This window comes from Atractosteus spatula, chromosome 12 (genome assembly GCF_055471065.1).
Source record: "Atractosteus spatula isolate fAtrSpa1 chromosome 12, fAtrSpa1.hap1, whole genome shotgun sequence".
Classification (NCBI taxonomy): Eukaryota; Metazoa; Chordata; class Actinopteri; order Semionotiformes; family Lepisosteidae; genus Atractosteus; species Atractosteus spatula.
Window position 1 is genome coordinate 42,377,061 of NC_142717.1, and position 19,167 is coordinate 42,396,227.

Below are 19,167 nucleotides of genomic sequence, written 5' to 3' on the forward strand. Positions count from 1 at the left end.
AAGCAGTATTTTTAACTTTGGCTTTGTACAGATATTGTCCATTTACAGTATGTGCCTGCAGTTTGCAAGGGCAAGACACAAGGGGACTTATGATTTGGATAAATTCAATTTTGTATGGAAATGAAGCCGTGACTGCATTTTTCAAGATGGTCTTGTTTGCTTACCCTTATGTCTACAGTTTGATGTGACTTCTTACTGATCTGCTGGGCAGGAGGCCTGTGTATAGTGTCACCCTGATGGGGACTACACTTCAGCTTCAATCGTGAATTAAGTGGGTCCCTTGTTTTTGAGAAAGAAGAAGCTAGAACACAATACTGATTCAGATTTCTTGCATTTATATACTGTATGTTACTGGTATGTTATTACAATATATACTGGTGTGTTACTATCCAGCCACACAAAAGGTGGTATAAGCTAGAATTGTTGTAACAAGTAAGACAACGATTATTGCAACCAACTCACATGAAGTAACAAGCTGCAGTCTAACACTTCTTTTATCTAATAAAGATGATCAAACACCATAATCTGAAAAGTATTTCCCACCGGGAATGGCATAGCGAGGGTCCAGGTGAGATATCAAGTGGCAGAATCCTACATCTTCAACAACTGAAAACGGTTGGTTATCTAGTGCAATAAATTTAATTATTTTGGTCGTGATTCCTTTTGCTTTCAGGCTATTGCTGCTGTACTTTTGGTATCTCTGAAATGTTGCCTGCACTGACGGTTGTCTAAATGCCGATGTAGCTTTATTTGTCTTTGCGAGCTCTGCTAGTTTCTGATACTGTACTTGGTCGGGTGATGTGCTCTTAAGTGTTGTATCAGGTTAGTTGTATTAAAATTCTTTGAGACACGTGAGTTTTACAAACATTGCATATACAGTAGATTTGACTTGATCTGGATCAAGATATTTAAAAAAAAAACTGTCAGACGGATGACGTTTTCATTTCAAGGCACACTGCGAAATTTGGGTTCAAATATTTTGCGTCATAGACCGGCTCTCGGTATCGGCCAAATGAAAGGAACATCGGCCGATCGCCGATCCGATTCCGATCTATAGCCGATCGGTCCTTCCACCCCTAGTGTTAAGTTTGAGTTTCCTGTGCTTATTATTACACATTTGAAGCTGTCAGTAATAAATTTTAATTAGAAGAGTGAAAACCTGAACCGATTCAAATCATAAAAAATGAAGCCTGGAAACACAACAGTTGTTTCAGGGATTTGCCTTCAGGTTTAGATTGGGTGCAAGGTCTAGTGATTGAGCAGTTCAAAAAGAAAATAGACTGTGGCTGTGATTAACAACCGAGACCTGGATTTAAAAATCACTCTTTTTTTTTGGGAGGAAAGGTCATGCAATTTAATGCAGTGTAGTCTTTTCTTTCTCATGGCGCTTCAGTACTTTGGCTATTCCTTAACTGAGGAAGTGCTGGGGTCTGTTGGGAGGGTTGCAGCAGAATTCACAGTGATTAAGCCAGGACTAGGTGGGTATGAACTGGAGGAGTTAGACAGGATATGGCCAAGAACCCTTGTCAAGGAGATTAAAACTGGTAATTAAGAACATGTGCACTCTCGTGAGTCCTTTCAATCTGACTAAAACTTGCTTTAAAGAAACAGCGGAAATTGCCTTTATGAATTTCCTAAGATCTTAAAGGAGTCCAGCAATACACTGCAGCTATTTTGTCAAATCAATGTGTAGTGTGTACATACTAATTTGCGGATTACAATGCAAACTATACTTAGAAAATACCTGCTAGACACTATGGTCACAGGTCTACTGAACAGTCAGGATTTGAAAATAAAATTATTTGACTAAATGCTTACTTTTAAGCTGCTAACCACATTTCAGTTTGTTTTTTTGAAAACCTGCTTCAAACCTAAAACAGGGACAGTATATTAATTCACCTTTCACCATGACAAAGCACAAGGCTATAGCTACAGCTGTAGTAGCTTATGAATAGGAAAGTGACTGACCTTGAGTTGCCAGGTCTAAGTTTCTAAATTAAAAAAACTGCTATCCATCAGTGATTCCTAAGCAGCATGAGAAAGTTTTAAGAAATCTGCCATGAATGGGCCAAAATTGCACAAAGCTGTGGTGCAAGTTGGGTACAGACTTCCTTGGAGCTGTAATTGCTGTCAAACATGCTTCCACCAAATATTGAGTTCAATATCTTGCGTTCTGAATATCTATGTAATCAACATATTTCAGATTTTTCTCTTTGGTTTTTGTTGACATTTACTGTAGCATCTTACTCTTCGGTCTTTCTGTTTGAGCATTCTAGTTTTGAATAAAATCTTAAGTGTAAAAATGTGAATGTATTGTATAATTTCACAAAATGTAACACCTTATCCAGAGTCTAGACACTTTTGTGAGTGTCACGACCTTAAAAATGTATCCAGGGTTTTACCAAAAAGCCACAACAGAAAGGTTCACCCGTGAGGTGGGATTCCCCTGGAAAAGCAAATTAATTTTATTATAGCACCCCTAAAGTGAACGTTCGTATTCCAAACGGGAGGGGAAAGACGGGGAAAAAAAAGAAAAAAAAACCCCAGGCAAACTAACTGGCTATAAAAGAAAACAGCTAGATAGGCTAGAACGGGAAAAAAAAAGTGGTCGTGCCTAAACAATAAGGCCGGACCAGAAAAAGTCTTCCGCATTCTACCCGTCTACACTGACTAACTAACCAAACCTGAACAAAAGCAAAAAGAAACATACAACGTGTCTTTCCCCATCCCCTAAAACACTACCTTCCGTCTGGCTGTCTGTGTCTCATGGAGAAAAGCTGGGGTATGAGAAAAGACTAATTCCTAATGCAAGAAATTGTGTAGGGCTAATAAAGGAACATTAGATTATTATCATTATTATTACAATATTATTATTATCTTCTTTCACCATCTCCGATCTCTCAGGTTCCCCAGTTTGCAGTCTCGTTTTCCCCTTTTAAATGCTTTCACCTCATTTGCTTAATTTATTAATTGGCAGCACCCGGAGAAAGCAATTAGGAAAAAAAAAAACCTCTTCAACTAAGGACTGTAACAGTGAGGCACTGTGGCTCAGCTTGTGTTCAGACTATCTAGTGGGAAGTTTACTTCAATTGCACAGCAAATAAGCCGTATTAAGGTGTACAGAAAACATCTGGACACATAAAATGCAATTAATTCATAATGAAACGTACAGTAGATTATAAAAAACAGTATTTTAATCCTGATTTGAATTAAAATGCTGTACTGAAATAGGAGTCAGCATTATAGAGATGTTTTGTTGTTGTGCAACTGATTTTTAATTTCTTTCAGCGAATTAAATTCCAAGCTGCAAGACACTCTGGAGCAAATAGAGGTACGTCATTTCTGATTGGGTAAATGACATTTTTAACAGGTTTTCAGTGTAAATTCTCTACAGTGGGGAAGACCTTTATTTTTTAAACCCTTTTCTACAAAAAAAAAACATAGTACTGGTGAATGACTAAAGGAATATATTTAGTGAGGTCATTCTGAATGTCTCAGCTCTGGACGAGCCTTGATTATCTTTAATAAATTACAGTAAATGATGGAAAGAGCTTTTTTCTATTTTTACAAATCCAAAACTGAAGCACCAAATTAAGAGTTTCCTTGGTGTAGTCGAAAATTGTATAGGGTGATAGAAAAAATGTATCTTTTAAATTATTCTTTTCAGTAAATGTGATTGCAGGGCTTGCAGCTGCTATTATTTTTCTTTCAAAGCTTACACAAGTGTTCCAATACATTTAGTCTTACATAATCCTCACAATAATGTTTTCCTTTGCAAACTCCATGTATTTTATTCCTTTCTTAAATCATTTCTTGTATTAAAGTATAATAATACAAAAATGGGACTGATGTCAGCAGTGATGTTCTTTACATTTGAGTGCTTTGTAACTTGTGCTACAGATGTAAAATGAAGTTGGTCTCGGGTGTAACTCCCTGGACACAGAAAGACCTCCGTCCATTGTTTTCAGTAGACTAATATATCGTTCATTCTCATTGAGAGACCTAAAATAAAAAGGCGAAAGGGAAAAGGTACACCAACTTCTTCGAGCCGCTTTTCTTGAGATTTAAATAATTCATTCCCGTTTTCCATTTAGAGTTTATCACAGAAAAATGGAAATAAGTTTGCTTCAGTTTAAGTGTCTTTGCACTTTACCATTATTTTAATAGCATGCTGTAATTTCAAGTTCCTGAAGTAGTTGTCCTGAAGATTTCAAGGTTACTGGCTCCAGGCTAATGCATTAGGAAGAACGGAATGAACGAATGAGATTTCTTTTATCAGTAATTTATTAATATGCAACAATTTCCATTTTTTTAGTTTTTCCTCCTTTTCAAAGGTATCGATTTTCCAGTTACTGACATCTTTTGGGCTGTTAGAGGGAGAGGTATTCCACAAAGTTTTAACGTATCATATGTAAGAAAACTGATTTCATTGTTAGCACCCTGAAAAGGGCGATGTTAAAGAAATCTTTGTTTATTGCAGCCTTGGCAATACAGTTTTTATTTTGCCCATATTTACCTATTTTATTTCATTAACCCATCTTTTCCCTTTAGGAACAACTGGATGTTGCCTTGTCGAAAACCTGCAAGCACTTTGATGTCACTCATTATACCAAAGTTCAGCAGGCTTATACGCTCCTGGGAAAAACACAAGTGAGTTGTTGCCATTAGCTGAGTTGTTCAATAACTATTACTGCAGTGTCAATTTGTGCCATTTAATGGATTCTTCCTGTTTAAGATAATTATGGGAGTCTTGCTTCAGAAGACTTTTGATGAAGTTCTTAAAAATATTAATTATCAAATGACAGGCAGTAGGAATTTGGAGAAATGTAAATGTTTAGATTGAAAAAAACTTCCTTTGTATATACTGTATCATTGCATGAATATTTAATAAACCTGTGCATTACATTTGAATCTTTGACTTGAGAACCAAATTTTGAACAAATTCCTAGTATTCCAAAACTGATTTTTTTGTCCAGAAATTTGTTTTCATTGTAATATTTCAACAAATAATAAACCTAATATGGAATACAGAATGGCTGGATGAGATCATTAACCACTTTCTACCAAATGGGTGGGATAGGCAGAGTAACTGTTTTCATGTTCTCATAATGAGCATTATTTACTTATTTAGCACTCAAACTCCTCTCCCACACTACCCCATCCCTATCAGTGTTTTCCCTCTGTATATTCCACCAAAGATCCGCCAAAAGCTGTGTCACTCTGTAGTGAATGATATGTTATAAAAGTACATTTTAGCCTTTTATTTCTTCTCTTAGAGAAGAAAGACTTTAAAATCAAACAGGAAGAGCACTCTTCCAGTATTAATTGATGTTTTAAAGTGTTTTTCTATTTTTGTTATTGTAACTCTTCTACAATGCTGTGAGCATATCCAGATTACGTCCTGATACGTGGGAGTAATTGTCAATTATTAGGAACATAAGTAAAATTTCAAATTTGCTCATTTAGTTTCTTAATAACTAATTGATCTGAGGATCTCATCCAGTAGTTGTTTGAAGAACGCTAGGGTATCAGTTCTAATAATGTGGCTATTATCAGAAATACTACATTTCTTTCACTGTGCATTGTTACATCTTCATTTATCTCTTAAAGTAAAATAAAAGTAGTGCACTCATGTTCTCCAGTGAAGACAAATCAGCGCTGATCACTGTCTGAGACATACAAAATCTCTGTGGTACTGAGGGCACAGAATAAACCTCTGTCAGGATCAAAGACAGCCGTAGAACAATCAGGATATCTAGGAGAGGAGTTTAAAATAAAGTGCCTTCAGTTCCAATTATATGTTTGCTGTTGTGTAAGTGTAAGATGTGTATTACTTTATAACTTGCATTGAAATCACCAGTTATATTCAAATAAGAATGTGTGTTACATTAAACAGATTTATATCCAGTGGTCAGTGTTTCGGAATAAGCAATGAAGCCTTAGGCAGGTTGTCTTGGATGGGGTGTTTATTTTTGGAAACAAATTACCACATTTTTTTCTAGTTAATAACACTTAAAAGGTAGCTGCAGAAATAAAATACAGGGAGTTCACAATGCAGAAGGTTACTTAGGGTACTTTTGGGTAATTGTGCTGGCTAATGGCTGCGTAGGAGCTGGCTGTGTTTTCAGAGCTATCATGTTCCTCTCTGCTTTCTTTGCCATTTTTTCAAGATGATAAACGCTGACCTTCTTGTCTTAAATGTTAAAAGCCTGAAAGATGTCTATTTCACCTTGAGTCTTCCTCACAAATAAAGTAATTTGGATTTGTCTATTAAAAATACATCCATTTGCCTTAAGTGCTCCACTGCCAATGGCCAGCAGCTGTGCTGTTTATCTGGAAAACGCTCTGCCCTTTTCTTTTTATCTCACATCCGTTACGTGTTTGTTTGTACCCAAGACCAGTCTAGCTTTGTGAGAAAAAGACTCGGGCATGAAGAAGTTGTGCTGTTGATTGATAAAAATAAACAGCCATGCTTGATCCATTACACAAGGTTGATGTTGACTTTGAAGGCCGTGTTCACGGTCACAGAGGTCAGGTAGGCCCAGATGTTTTCTTCTGGGCTTCAAATAGATCTCCATGTATTGGCTTGACTATTCTTTTTATTAGAAATATCCCACTCGGACATACCTGCTAAAACCTTATTAAGTGGGAATTCACACATAAATGTATAGCACGTTTGAAATGCAAATGCTTGGCCTTTCTTGGCCTCAAGGTTGGCTATTATTTTTAAGCGACCATTTTGATTTCTTGACATGCATTTCGTCATGGAATTGCCTGTTTTTTTTTCTTTTAAAGTGTGCCAGTTCCTTTGTACACAGTTACCTGCGTTAGATTGTTGTGAGACAGTAAAGAACAGGTGCTTGTTTCCTGGAAGGTGATGAAAACCAAAGGTGACCGAAAGAAAGAAAAGGGATATGAGGAGATCAGTGTTCTTTGCGTTTTGTGGCTTTGCCTGCTCACAACATGGCTCTAGACATGTGTGAGCTTTTCTGCGGTGACTTTAAGGTGGCTCGGCAGAGCGTGAGCTTTTGCTGTGTTATTTCTTTCCGTTTCCGTGCCACTCACTGACACTCGCTGTCAGTGCCAGGGCTGATTTTGTTAGTGTCTAATCTCCGTACATCCTAGACAGCTTGAGCGCAGCGCGTCACACTGTTATTAATTTAAATACTCAGTTTTAGATGTAGGTATGCTGGAAAAACAATGCATACTTCAATGGCTAGAAGCCAGCAGCTACAACAAACAAAACAGAAATAGTGCCAGTACATTAGAAAGTGTTATTATTGTTTAAATAATAAATTAGAAATAGAGATTATCTTAAAACATGTAAGTTTGATTATATTATGTTTGTAATGCACATAAACACCTATAACAATATAACATATAATATATAACATCACTTTATTAACCCTTTACAATTTCTTGCATTAGGAATTATCTTTTCGCAGACCCCAGCCTGCTCTCCATGAGACACACAGACAGGGAGAGAGCCTGGGGTCAGAGCGCAGGGTCTGCCATTGTACGGCGCCCCTGGAGCAGTTGGGGTTAAGGGCCTTGCTCAGGGGCCCAACGGAGTAGGATTCCTCTGCCGGCTGCAGGATTTGAACCGGCAGCCTTCCAGCCACAGGCGCAGATCCTTAGGCACAGTGCCACCGCTCCGCCCAAATCAGGAACTTTTAAAATAGCCTTCCTTTTTATATGTATATGCATTTTTAAAATTTATGATAAGCATACGTATGGATTTCATCATTAATTAAAATCTTTAGTAAAAAAAATAGGCAGTATTTTGTAGAAAGTAAAAAAGAAACAGTTTAAAGAATCTCAATGGAGAAAGTTATCTTTCACTTTTTTGTATCCACAGACTGCAATGGACCAACTCCATATGCATTTCACCCAGGCCATTCACAACACCGTGTTCCAGGTGGTGCTGGGATATGTCGAACTGTGTGCAGGAAATGCAGACACCAAGTTTCAGAAGATGCAGTACAAAGATCTCTGCACGGTATGTCCCCGTTTACCCACTGTGAATACTGCAAGGGCAGTCGAGAGGGAACTTCTTGTGCTCTAGTACTGAAACTAGCCGTGCTACATTTGAAATATTTAAAAATTATTTTAAGCTGTGTTTGTGCTAAGCATTAGTAAGAACCCATTTACAATTTTTGTATAGTTTTAGGTCAACACTTATATTAAAAAATAAATATAAAAATATATATTGTTGCTCTGGCATCAGTCCAGAATAGAGCAACCAGATACATCCTAGGTTCAAAGGAAAGAACTACACTGACTGGCTAAAAGAACTAAACCTTTTTGATCTTGAATAGAGGGTACCTGCCCTCAAGTCAAGCATTCAAAATCTTCAACGGTATTGCCACAATCCACCCAGTGGACTTTGTCAGAACCCACAGAGGTAGTAACTGCCCAGCACCTTAAATCTGAAAAAGGTCGTTATTGGTCTGGTGTTACTGACACTCCTAAACATAATGATTGCATATGATGTATAGTAGATTCCTCCCAATTGCCAGCAGCCATATCACTCTGCAACCCACTGAAGCTCAGCAGGTGTGAGCCTGGTCAGTACCTGGATGGGAGACCTCCTGCAGAAAAACTAAGGCTGCTACTGGAAGAGGTGTTAGTGGGGCCAGCAGGGGGCGCTCACCTTGCAGTCTGTGTGGGTCCTAATGCCCTAGTATAGTGATGGGGATACTATATTGTAAAAAACCACGAGATGTAAAACCGAGGTCCTGGTTTTCAAAAAGAATAGGGGTGTTCACCTGGCATCCTGGCCAAATTTCCCATTGACCTTTACCAATCATGGCCTCCTAATAATCCCCATCTATGAACTGGCTTCATCACTCTGTTCTCCTCCCCACTGATAATTGATGTGTGGTGAGTGTACTGGCGCAGTATGGCTGCCGTCACATCATTCAGGTGGGGCTGCACACAGGTGTTGGTGGAGGGGAGTCCCTATTACCTGTAAAGTGCTTTGAGTGGAGTGTCCAGAAAAGCGCTATATACTGCAAGTGTAAGCAACTATTATTATTAAATGTAAAGTAGTTTAAAAGATCCATTTAGGATTTCAGTGTGCTGATAATGTTAAGGCCAAATCAAATAGGTTTCATGCCATAGCGCATTCTGAAATTTTCATCTGTGTTATATAAGCTTTACTGTTCATATAGTAAATATTTTATTTTAGGAAGGTCATAAACTACAACTTTCTCATTATACAAATCTGTTATTTTCATTCTCACATAGGAAATCCGAGTTTCATGAAAGAGACATTTTGTTTTTGTTTTTCATCATGAAAGATCTTTATTGTGTAACATCCCTGACTACATTTTGAGGCCAAGGCCTGATTCATATGAATCAAAATCTAGGAAGCCCAATATTTGAGTTAGGCTGAATAATAGTAGAAATTTAAGAGATTCCAATGTCATAGGTATTTGAGTTTCTGAAAATAGCTTTTGATGCCAACTACTTTATGGAATTATAGCCAAATTTGCTTTTTGTTTATCATACATTATCATATTAGGAACAGATTACTGACATATCCATATCACATATTTCCTTTGCAAACATACAGAGGTTTATACAAGCATTGGGACAACAAAGTCAAAATTAATCTTTGCTATAGGCAAGCAATTTGTGTGATCATAAGATTAATAGGAATGATCAATGGGATATAATACTGTATCCGTTATTTTGGCTCTAGGGATATATTTTATCATATTAGAAAAAAAAACTTACTTTTTGTTCAACACAATTAAATCAAATTTTAACCATTCTAAACGGTACATCATTGTTGATTTTTAAAGTTGTATAGTTGGATTAGAAATCAGTAATATTTGAATTGATGGTTAAATTGTGTTTCATGAGTTGGATTCCAGTTAATTAGAATTCACCACTAACTCCTCTATTCTTGCTCATGTAATTTAGATAAAGGACTGTTGTAAATTGTTATTATTCAATATGTTTTAAAGGTTAAAACAGTTTAATTTCCCAAATTATAGACCTTTGCTTGTATTGCTTTTATTTTATAGCAGATACCGAACTATATTATTGGCGTGCATTAGAACACAGAACACCCAATTTCACACTTGACTCACACAGCCATTTCAGAACAGGAGGGAAGATAAAAGCTCGTCTGTTTTGCTATGTCAATGTGTTAGTTAACGAGCACATTGTTTTGTTTTCATTGCTTGTGACAGATTAGTTGTTTAAATTAGTTCTTTAATACAAATATTGTTTGGAAAAGGAAAAAAAGAAACTTTATCATGGAGATTAGTGGATTAAAGTAATTCAATTCTGCATTGTAGTACTATTAATTCAAAATAATTAATAATAAATAATTAGGTCTTTGAATATCCTATTTTAAAACAATAGGACATTTGAATGCTCATTAAAATGGTTAGTTTTTACCTTATAAACACCAAATAGGCTGTAATAATACAAGATAAAGTAGTACAAAAATAAGAAGAACATTAGGTATTTAGAATAACATTAGAATTGGTTAAAAAACATTTAAACATCCATACTTCATTATACCCAGTGCTGTACACATGCAGATATTTTTAATAAGCAAATCACAACAAAATATGTGCACCCTTACATTATAACTTAAAAGTACAACCATCCCTGTGTGTGTTGATGCAATAAAATAAAAAAATATATATGAAGGGATTCAGGTTGGGAGCTGCATCAGCATGCGTAGGCTGCAAAGGAACAAGTAAAGGGTTATTCCAGGCTGAAAAGAGAAGAAAGAAAAGGCAACGTTTCGGCTGTGGAGCCTTCTTCACACACCTGAAGAAGGCTCCACAGCCGAAACATAGTGTTTTCCTTCTTCTCTTTTCAGCATAGAATTAACCTATTACTTGTTCCCACATAAAGTGATGATTTTCTAAACTAATTTGCTATTGATTACTTTTCCAGCAATGTCTTTAATTTTGTATGACATTGTGTGCATTATTTAATGTTGGCATGTTTGATGGAAAGACAACAGTGTTAGTTCTACGTGCTGAAAAGGCTCTCTCTGTGGCTACAGAAGCAGCTGGGAAGCAGATGGGTCTTGATAAGGTGGAATGCAAGTGGCATGTTAGGATCTGTTCATGTTCTCTCTCTAGCAATCACGTTTTTAACAGAGGGCCCAGCTGCTTCCTATGATGCTCATGGACCAGTATGTGCAAGTCAGAAATTCCAAACCAACAAATACTATGTGATTTTCCCAGAATTATGTGTATTTTGCCTAAAGATTCTGTTTGATTAAATTATTGCCTTGTTTTGTGTTTGTAAAACCCAAATCTGTTGAGGAGAGAATTCTGAGAGGGGAATGTTCAGCTCCCTTTGAGTTACTATTCTGGTTACTAATTCTGGTGTTGGAGATGAATAATTCATCTTCTTTGTATTCAGTGATGGTTTTTGAAACACCTGGGCAATTCAGTCAGATTCCATGAAGAACATTTCTGCCGAAAGAGTGGATTACGTTTTGCAAAGCTGTACAGTCTATAAATCATAATTACCAATATCCGTATAATAAATGTATAAGCAAATAATTAAAATTCAAGGTAATGTGATCACTTACAAGGTACAGTTGTCTGCTAGGAATAATAATAAACATCATGTCTCTTGTCAACTGACCTTAACCGGTTTTGTTTGACATTTTCTGTGGTTACTGATAGATAATACGGAATAGGGAGATGTTGGAGTGAAGGTTGACAAAGTACTTGAAACTGAATAATGCAAAACTTCCGTTTATTTCCACAGCCATTGCCAGTGTTTTTTAAATAATTATGCTACTGCACTTCCCAGTATGCTGTCCTACCTTTAAATAACCTGTAAACAAGACAAAAACAGCATCAGTTTTTTTTTAAAGGCTGCATCATTTCAGCTATTTTGTGTAGCTGACCTCTGAATAGCAGGAGGGAAATGGATAAAAACAAAGAAAACAGATCTGCATTTCTTGTGCTTTTTAAGCCCTGTTGGACAAAGGTTCAAATAATAAAAGCTTCCGCATTCCACACTACAGGACAAGCTACTGTCTTACTATTAATATTTTTAACTTTGTCCTTTGAAAAACAGTGTGAACATTTTTTTTTATCAGGTAACTGTTCTGATGCAGTTTCCGAAGAGACAGGTTTGTGTGGATGGATCCTTAATTTGGGGGGTAAAATATTTTTAGTTATGTTAAAGAGATAGACTCCATTTAGAATCATTTCACATGGTTTGTTATCCGTTTTCTCCACAGCAATATCCATGTTTAGGGATGCTTTTATCCTCCCAGATTTTGACTGTTAACAAGAGAGGTTTTGGATAGAACAGTAATTTTCTCTGAGGGTAACTGGCCATCACAAATGTGCAGTAAACACTATTTGTTTGGGTGGATTTCATGAAAATGTGACCAGTATCAGCAGAAAATGATGCTTTCAGAAGACCGTGTCACACGAAAATTGAGTTTCATAGGAAAAAAATAAAAACTATGGGTTTAGCAATATGGCTAAGAATAGGCTGTTGGTGTTATCATCTCATTCAGTACGCAGCTTGCATAAGAACAGTTCCAAACGAGAAGCCATTTGGCCATTCAGCCTATCCAGCTCATTTGGTAGTTAGCAGCTCATTGATGCAAGGATCTCACGCAGCAGTTTCTTGAAAGAAGCCAGGGTATTAGCTTCATCAGCTTCTCTGGATAGCTTCTTCCATCCTTAGTTTGTGTTTCAGGGTTAACAAACCATGTGCCGCTAAAAGGTGGAAAACAAAGATAAAGATTTTAGGAAAATTGTTTTTACTGCTAAAATAACCCTGCTACCCCACATACGCAGGAAGAGGCAAAACAAAAATTAATTTTCCTTTAACATCTTCTTGGAATTGTTGAAATATCCGTTATGGAAATACTAGTTGAAACTACCTCATTGAGCAGCGCATAGATGTATATCCAAAAGATATGACACAATATACCTGATTGCAGGATCCTTCAGTGCTTTTCATGAAAACCAGGTTTAAATTGAAAGGATTTTTTGTTTGATATTGATTGATTAAAAAAACGTTTGCTGTCGGTAAAATAAGTTACCACAAGCTTTTTGAGGAAATGCGTATTAGTGGTAGAGAGCACTTATTTAATTATGTTAAACAGCTGACACGTGGGGCGTGTCAGTGGGAGCAGGTGACTTCATTAACATTCTGCCTGGCTGAGCCTAAGACAAGAGTGGATGCACCCATCTCATCACATCAATTTCAAGCACAGCTACAGAGGGACAACAACGAGGGCTCTGATTATGAATGCTTTATGTCTGTATTTCTGATCCTGTCAGGAATGACTCCTCTCCGTGACAGGGTTCCTGGGAGCAGTGGGAAGTCAAGGGATTGTGAGATTAATCAGGGAAGTGCCAGGACCCAGCCAATGTGAGGATGAAAAATGAAGCCGTGGCTGGCTGTCTGTCTGACTGCTGCACTTAGCAATGCTTCCTCGCTCATTTCCAGTAGAATCTCGGGAATTATTGCAATTGCTATAATGTGGCATTGAGCCAGACAGCATAAATGATTTAAACACGTTCATCCTTGCTCTTAGAACCATCTAAATATGTGCCTTTTTTCTGATTGCATGCTCTGTTGAATGTGTTCTGTCCTAGATACATAAAACAACCAAGCCAGAATAAGAGTGTTTTGTTTTTATTTTCCTTTTTACCATCTCGAAGGGTACATTCATATATTCATTCTCTTTAACCCCTGTCCTAAAAAAGTGAAATCCCAAGTATGTGGATGTACACAGGGACCCCATTCTAATGTTAGATGGATATTAATACCTATCACACTAGCCGTTTTGCAGGGTAATTTTATTAAATCTAAGGTCCCCATTATTAAGGTATTTCTTAAAGGAAGAATTTTGATCCCTTTACACTACATGTATAGTTTGCTGAAAAAATCAAATAGCTTTTAACCGTCTTTAGACAATTCTGGGATTATAATCTTATTCTTTAAACTAAATGGTACGTCCAGCTAGTTTTACACTTTCCTGAGTTGGCAGGAAGCCGTGATTGAACATGCAGTATTTGTGAAAGATGCAGGGTGATTCTGAATTGTTGGAGGATGCAAGAATCCGGAGGACACCAATCGGTTTATATGAAAGCAGTGGCATTGATGCTGCTTCCATGTTCAAAGCCCCTGCAGGAAGGCAAGTTTGCCGTGGGCTCCTCACATGAGTCGACTCGTCTGCGCCTGTTTGCTTCAGTGAGAATCCTGTAGGAGTCCCTTGCCAAGCTCCTGCAGGTTGTGTTAGGGTGGATGACACTGCCAAGAAAATCAGTCCCACACCCAGCCATCGCAGGAGCCTTGGCTCATTAACTTGGTCTCTCATAACTGGGTCAGTGCATACTACTACACACTATTTGCACATGTAACACAGTGGTGTACAGTACAAATTTTTTTCTAACGTACAAAATATTTTTTTTGTAAAAGCAGTTATTTGTAACTATATATTTGTAAATATAACCCACACTCCCTTTTTGTCCTTTTTTTTGGTGCTATCCAAGTTGTTATTCACTAAAAGGGATATGCGTCAGTTTTAAATATGAACAGCCTTATGAAACTCAGCTAACAAGAGATTTCATTTTGACACATGCTATTTAAGGGAGATAAAAGTCATATTATAGCTCATCTGCAGAACACAAGAAAGAAAAGCATGCAGTTGAATATCAGTCTTCCACCAGAATTTGTGAATCCTCTGAAGTTAGCTGAAAGCTCCAAATTAGAGATCACTGTGTATCTGACCTGGCAGAGATCAGTAGGCTTATGGCCTGTTCTCCTAGCTTCAGTTGCCTGGCAACGTTCTCTCATTAGAGTCTTTAAGTGAGGAGTCAAATGGCAAGATAGTGGAATTGATTGTCTCCTGCTGATCTTAAATTTCCCAAGCTAACGTGAGCTGAAGGAGTGGGGTGGCATTCAGATTTACAATTTAAAATTGGCCTGTAGGTAAGGCTGGTAGTGAGCTAGTTTTTTTTTCTGAATAGGTCAGGGTACTGTGCAGTGTCAAAACAATATGTCACTCTGAAACTCATTAGAATTATTTGGTGATAAAATAGTCAGGAGGAGTTATTTAGGTCACTGTTATTGAGATCATGTCAGTATGAAGGAGATAAATGATTACAACAAAATCCAGCAAAAAAGTTAGTATGTAAAACAGTATCCCTAAACATCTAGGTAAAGAATAACATTTCAACTTAATGAAATGTCTTTTAACATTTTTTGATTCTTTGGTAATGAAGAAAAATAATTGTAGAAACTATAGTTTTGATTGAAATATCACTTATTTTGAATGTTAATGCAATGCAGGAAAATGCACGGATGTGTGACAGTGTTGCCTTTTTTTGTCTGTACTGAGTGTACTAAAACTAATGATAATTTAATGTTCTGCCATTAAAAACACTTGAGTGCACAGGTTCAAGCTTTCTAGAATTTCAAAGCTTTCAAACTAACCACAAGTTTTTCAAGATATGCATGTGATCTAGATTGTGTTCCAGAAACTAGAAATGTGTTTGTATAATGAAGTGGAGCGTTTCTACAGCTGAATAAATTGTTTTTATCATTGTAATAGTTGTGTCTTTCTGGAAATGATACCGATTGGCTTTCCGTGCAGTATAACACATAAATACAGTTAATATAGTGTTTAAATTGGACGTACAGATTTTACTGTGCCCAAGATCAAATTATATGTTGGATTGGATTTATTATTACTGGCTCAGAGGCATGAGAAAGAACACATATTTGCAGTTGTTCCACATTTTCAGTGTTGTTGCCGGTAAAATACAGCACCCCCCAGTCAAAATGCGGGATGAGTTCTAGCGTTTTGAAATTACAGAGCATTTCCCAGAAAAATTAAATGATTCAACTCAGGTTTAGTTCAGAAAATAAACACCTGTTACAGTACTTAAAATTGAGAAGCATGCCAGCTTATCAGTTTGAGATAGCAATTAGCAGGTGTCGATGACAGATTAAACAAAGCCACTACCTTTAAAGGGTGAATTTGTACAGTTCTTGTGCATACATGTCAAGGAGCAAGATTATAGAGTGTAATAGAAACTCAGAAAGGTTTTGTTTTCTTATTGTTTTTACATGGAATAGTTTCAAGGCAGGCTTGTTACACTTGTTAAGATGGCTAAGATCTTTGGGGTTATGTATAAGATACACAAGTATGTAACCTTTTGTTTCTTGTTGTTCTCTTCAGATAGTTTTGTTGTTTTTAAATTGAATTGTGCACAATTATTTTAATTTTTTTTAAATTAATTTTATAAATTAATTAAAAATCTCCTACAGGTGGTCCCTGATATATGTTGGGGTTAGGGACCAGGAAGTCAAGACATACTGTATAATGAAGTGTCGTACTGTATGTACAGAAACTTTTCCCCACAAGAACAGTGTACTGTAAATATGAAGGTTGTACAGAAATCCAAATTACATTTCTAAATAATGTAATTTATTGCAAAATGACTTACAAAGGGGAATTCAGGGCAGATTTTTTCCACACAGTTCATGCCTTTAAAGTTAGCAATCACACGCTGATTGGATCGGCGACACACTAGTGTGTGGTGGTATGAACTCAACTTTAATGCATAACGATTCCTAACCTAAGTCAAGTGCAACAGCATGTTCTACAAGAAGAAGAATTTTTAATGTTCAGTTTTGCTCTGCGTAATATTTTTTCGTTCCTGGAACAAAATAATCCATGAAACATCTACTGTACGTTGCTGGCTCCTGGTGCCTTAAAAAACACAGTAAGTGTAAGGAGTTTGGATGTCGGGTTGCACAATTTATCAACGGCGTACATGCAAAACGATGCATAGCGGAGGCGACTCATAACAAGGACTGCCTGTAATTATGAGTCGGATCAGTGACACTTGCTGTAAAGATTAGTGCGTAAGTGCCTACTGTACCTGTGCAGCTAAGCACATCACCAGTGGAGTATTGCTATGCATGAAAGACACTTTGATTTGTTTTCACATATTCGTTCTGCGTAAGCCACCTCCACACCCGCCTGCGTAGACCAACTAGAGAGGAAAGCTGAGGAAGGCTGTGTGTCTAAGCATTTACTTTAACCATGACATTAGAGACAGCATCCTATGTCTTCTTTGTGTCTTAATGTCAATGTTGAGGACATTTTACCTTTACCATCGCAGTCTTAGGTAACAGTTCTGTCTATCACCAGAAACTTGACAGAATTTTCTTTTCCAAATGTAAGACTGCTAAGCGCTGGTTCACCAGTGTCAGTCATTGCAGTACTTGATTCTCCTTAAAAGGCCTCCCATCCAAGAAGTACATAGCCTCAGGCTGAGATCACAATACCTTGCCTGATGCCAAGGTCACTCAACGGAAAGTAATGTTATCCTAATAAAGGCAGTGTGGTGAAGATGACTTACTGATTTAGATAAAAAAGAAAGAATACATTTGTACATAGATCATTGTGCTTTCCCTTACCCTACCTACTGTCATACTGTGTTCTGGTTCAGTGTTATTGGAAAAGAAATTAAATTATTTGGCACAACAGGAAATCTGTTTAAGCAGTAATTGATTTTCCCCACTGCCTTTTCACAAACTGTTTTCCCATAAAGCTCTTCTCTTATATATGCTGAGGCTAATTCTTGTTGCTTAAGTCTTAATAAATCTCAGTTATACAAAATCCTTAGTCATCAGCTGCATCTTAAAAGTGTCACTCCTTTCACCACTTAAGGTCATGCTCCTCCAGTCTAGACTCTGTCATTGCTTTTTCTACTCTTTAGTTTTATAGGTTTTGACTTTGCAGACCTCCTTCAGATTTTGTTCAAGGTTTTAGATTAAAGAGTTTTTCGATTTGTTTAAAGCTATGCTTAATAGATTGTAACATTTATTCGAGGGATCAAGTTCTAGGATGTCATTTCACCTTGGTCCCTTTGCTGTAAAGGTCATTGACGGTTCATCTGTCTTTGTTCTCTTTTAATATTGTGAGTTTTACCCAGGAGTGGAAGACATAAGTCCAAGTATCCGGTTTCCAGTATTTCAAGGAAATTAGTTGTTTATACTCTTTGGAGTAGATTTTCATACTCTGATTGATTGTTGTCAAATTTGGGTTGGGAGAGTAAGGATGTTTAGTACCTTTGAACTTTGACAAAATGTGGTGAAGGATGTGCTTAACATGGGGCATATGTTTTGGACCTTGTAGGACATTAACAAGCATCATGCTGCATCTTTCATTTTACAAAGAAAAACAGAACATAGTTACTGGTTTTGTTTTTCTGATAATCCATTTATTTTAAGACAAACAATATTATATTGTGTGCAGTGTTAATAGTTACGTTTAATAAGTGATACATTCCAGTTACCCTTGAAAGGAATTACTTTTTTAAACGAAATATTTTGTAATATTGCTTTTCACAAGAGGTCATGAATTATTTTACATATAAAAGTATATGCAATCCAAAGAGTGCCCTAACTGGATATTTGAAAGTTATTTTCCTCCAATGTCTTGTCAGTTTTTAACGCAGTCTCTTACACAAGTTACTTGTAATAGTAAGGTGACTTCATTTTGTAGTTTATTACTTTTTAAATGTTCACCAAAGGATAGAATCTCACACATGACAATCAATACTTGTGCTTTTTTGCACATTAATATTACCATCTGCAGAGAATAATGAAAAAGTAATGGAAAGTGCACAAACGTTGAACAAAAAATTTAAGGAAATAGAAGAAACATATGAAGATCATTTCTTAGTCTTTAGCCATGTCTTAGGCTCAGGTAAAAAAAAAATGTATGTAGGAGCCTGAAAGTCACCTTGTTTGGTTTTAGGAAGCACAATCATAGCTGACGAACTACTGCATCAAGCACAGAAATTGAATGTCAAAGAATTGAGATTAATGTTGGTTGTTCAATCCTTAGTATGCCTTTATATTTAAACATTCAAATTAAAACTGGATTTTTTTAAGGGTTTAATAGGAAAATGACATCACAAAAGTAAATGTAGTAAAAATTTATTTTAAGTTCCTTTTCCTTATGCAGTCTTTATTCTCTTTTTCTGTCCTGTTATTGAATACGGTGTTAGCCGTTGTAGTTTGAGAAAACGTTTTTTTCAAACATGCAGTTTACTCTTTGTTCTTGGAATGGTCTTCAAGAGTGTCGAAGGCTGATTTCTTCAGGATTGTATATAAGATTCATAATCT

The 19,167-nt window shown here is 36.7% G+C and overlaps 1 protein-coding gene across 3 annotated transcripts in view; it reads left to right on the forward strand.

Annotated features, from left to right (window-relative positions):
• Positions 1–19,167, forward strand: part of vps50 (VPS50 EARP/GARPII complex subunit) — a 133,802-nt gene that overhangs the window by 39,683 nt on the left and 74,952 nt on the right. For all 3 annotated transcript variants that reach the window (XM_088928870.1, XM_088928872.1, XM_088928871.1), the window contains 3 exons: positions 3,289–3,331; positions 4,552–4,650; positions 7,859–7,999. In XM_088928870.1, the coding sequence (XP_088784996.1) occupies positions 3,289–3,331; positions 4,552–4,650; positions 7,859–7,999 (283 nt within the window). The remainder of the gene's footprint in view (positions 1–3,288; positions 3,332–4,551; positions 4,651–7,858; positions 8,000–19,167) is intronic.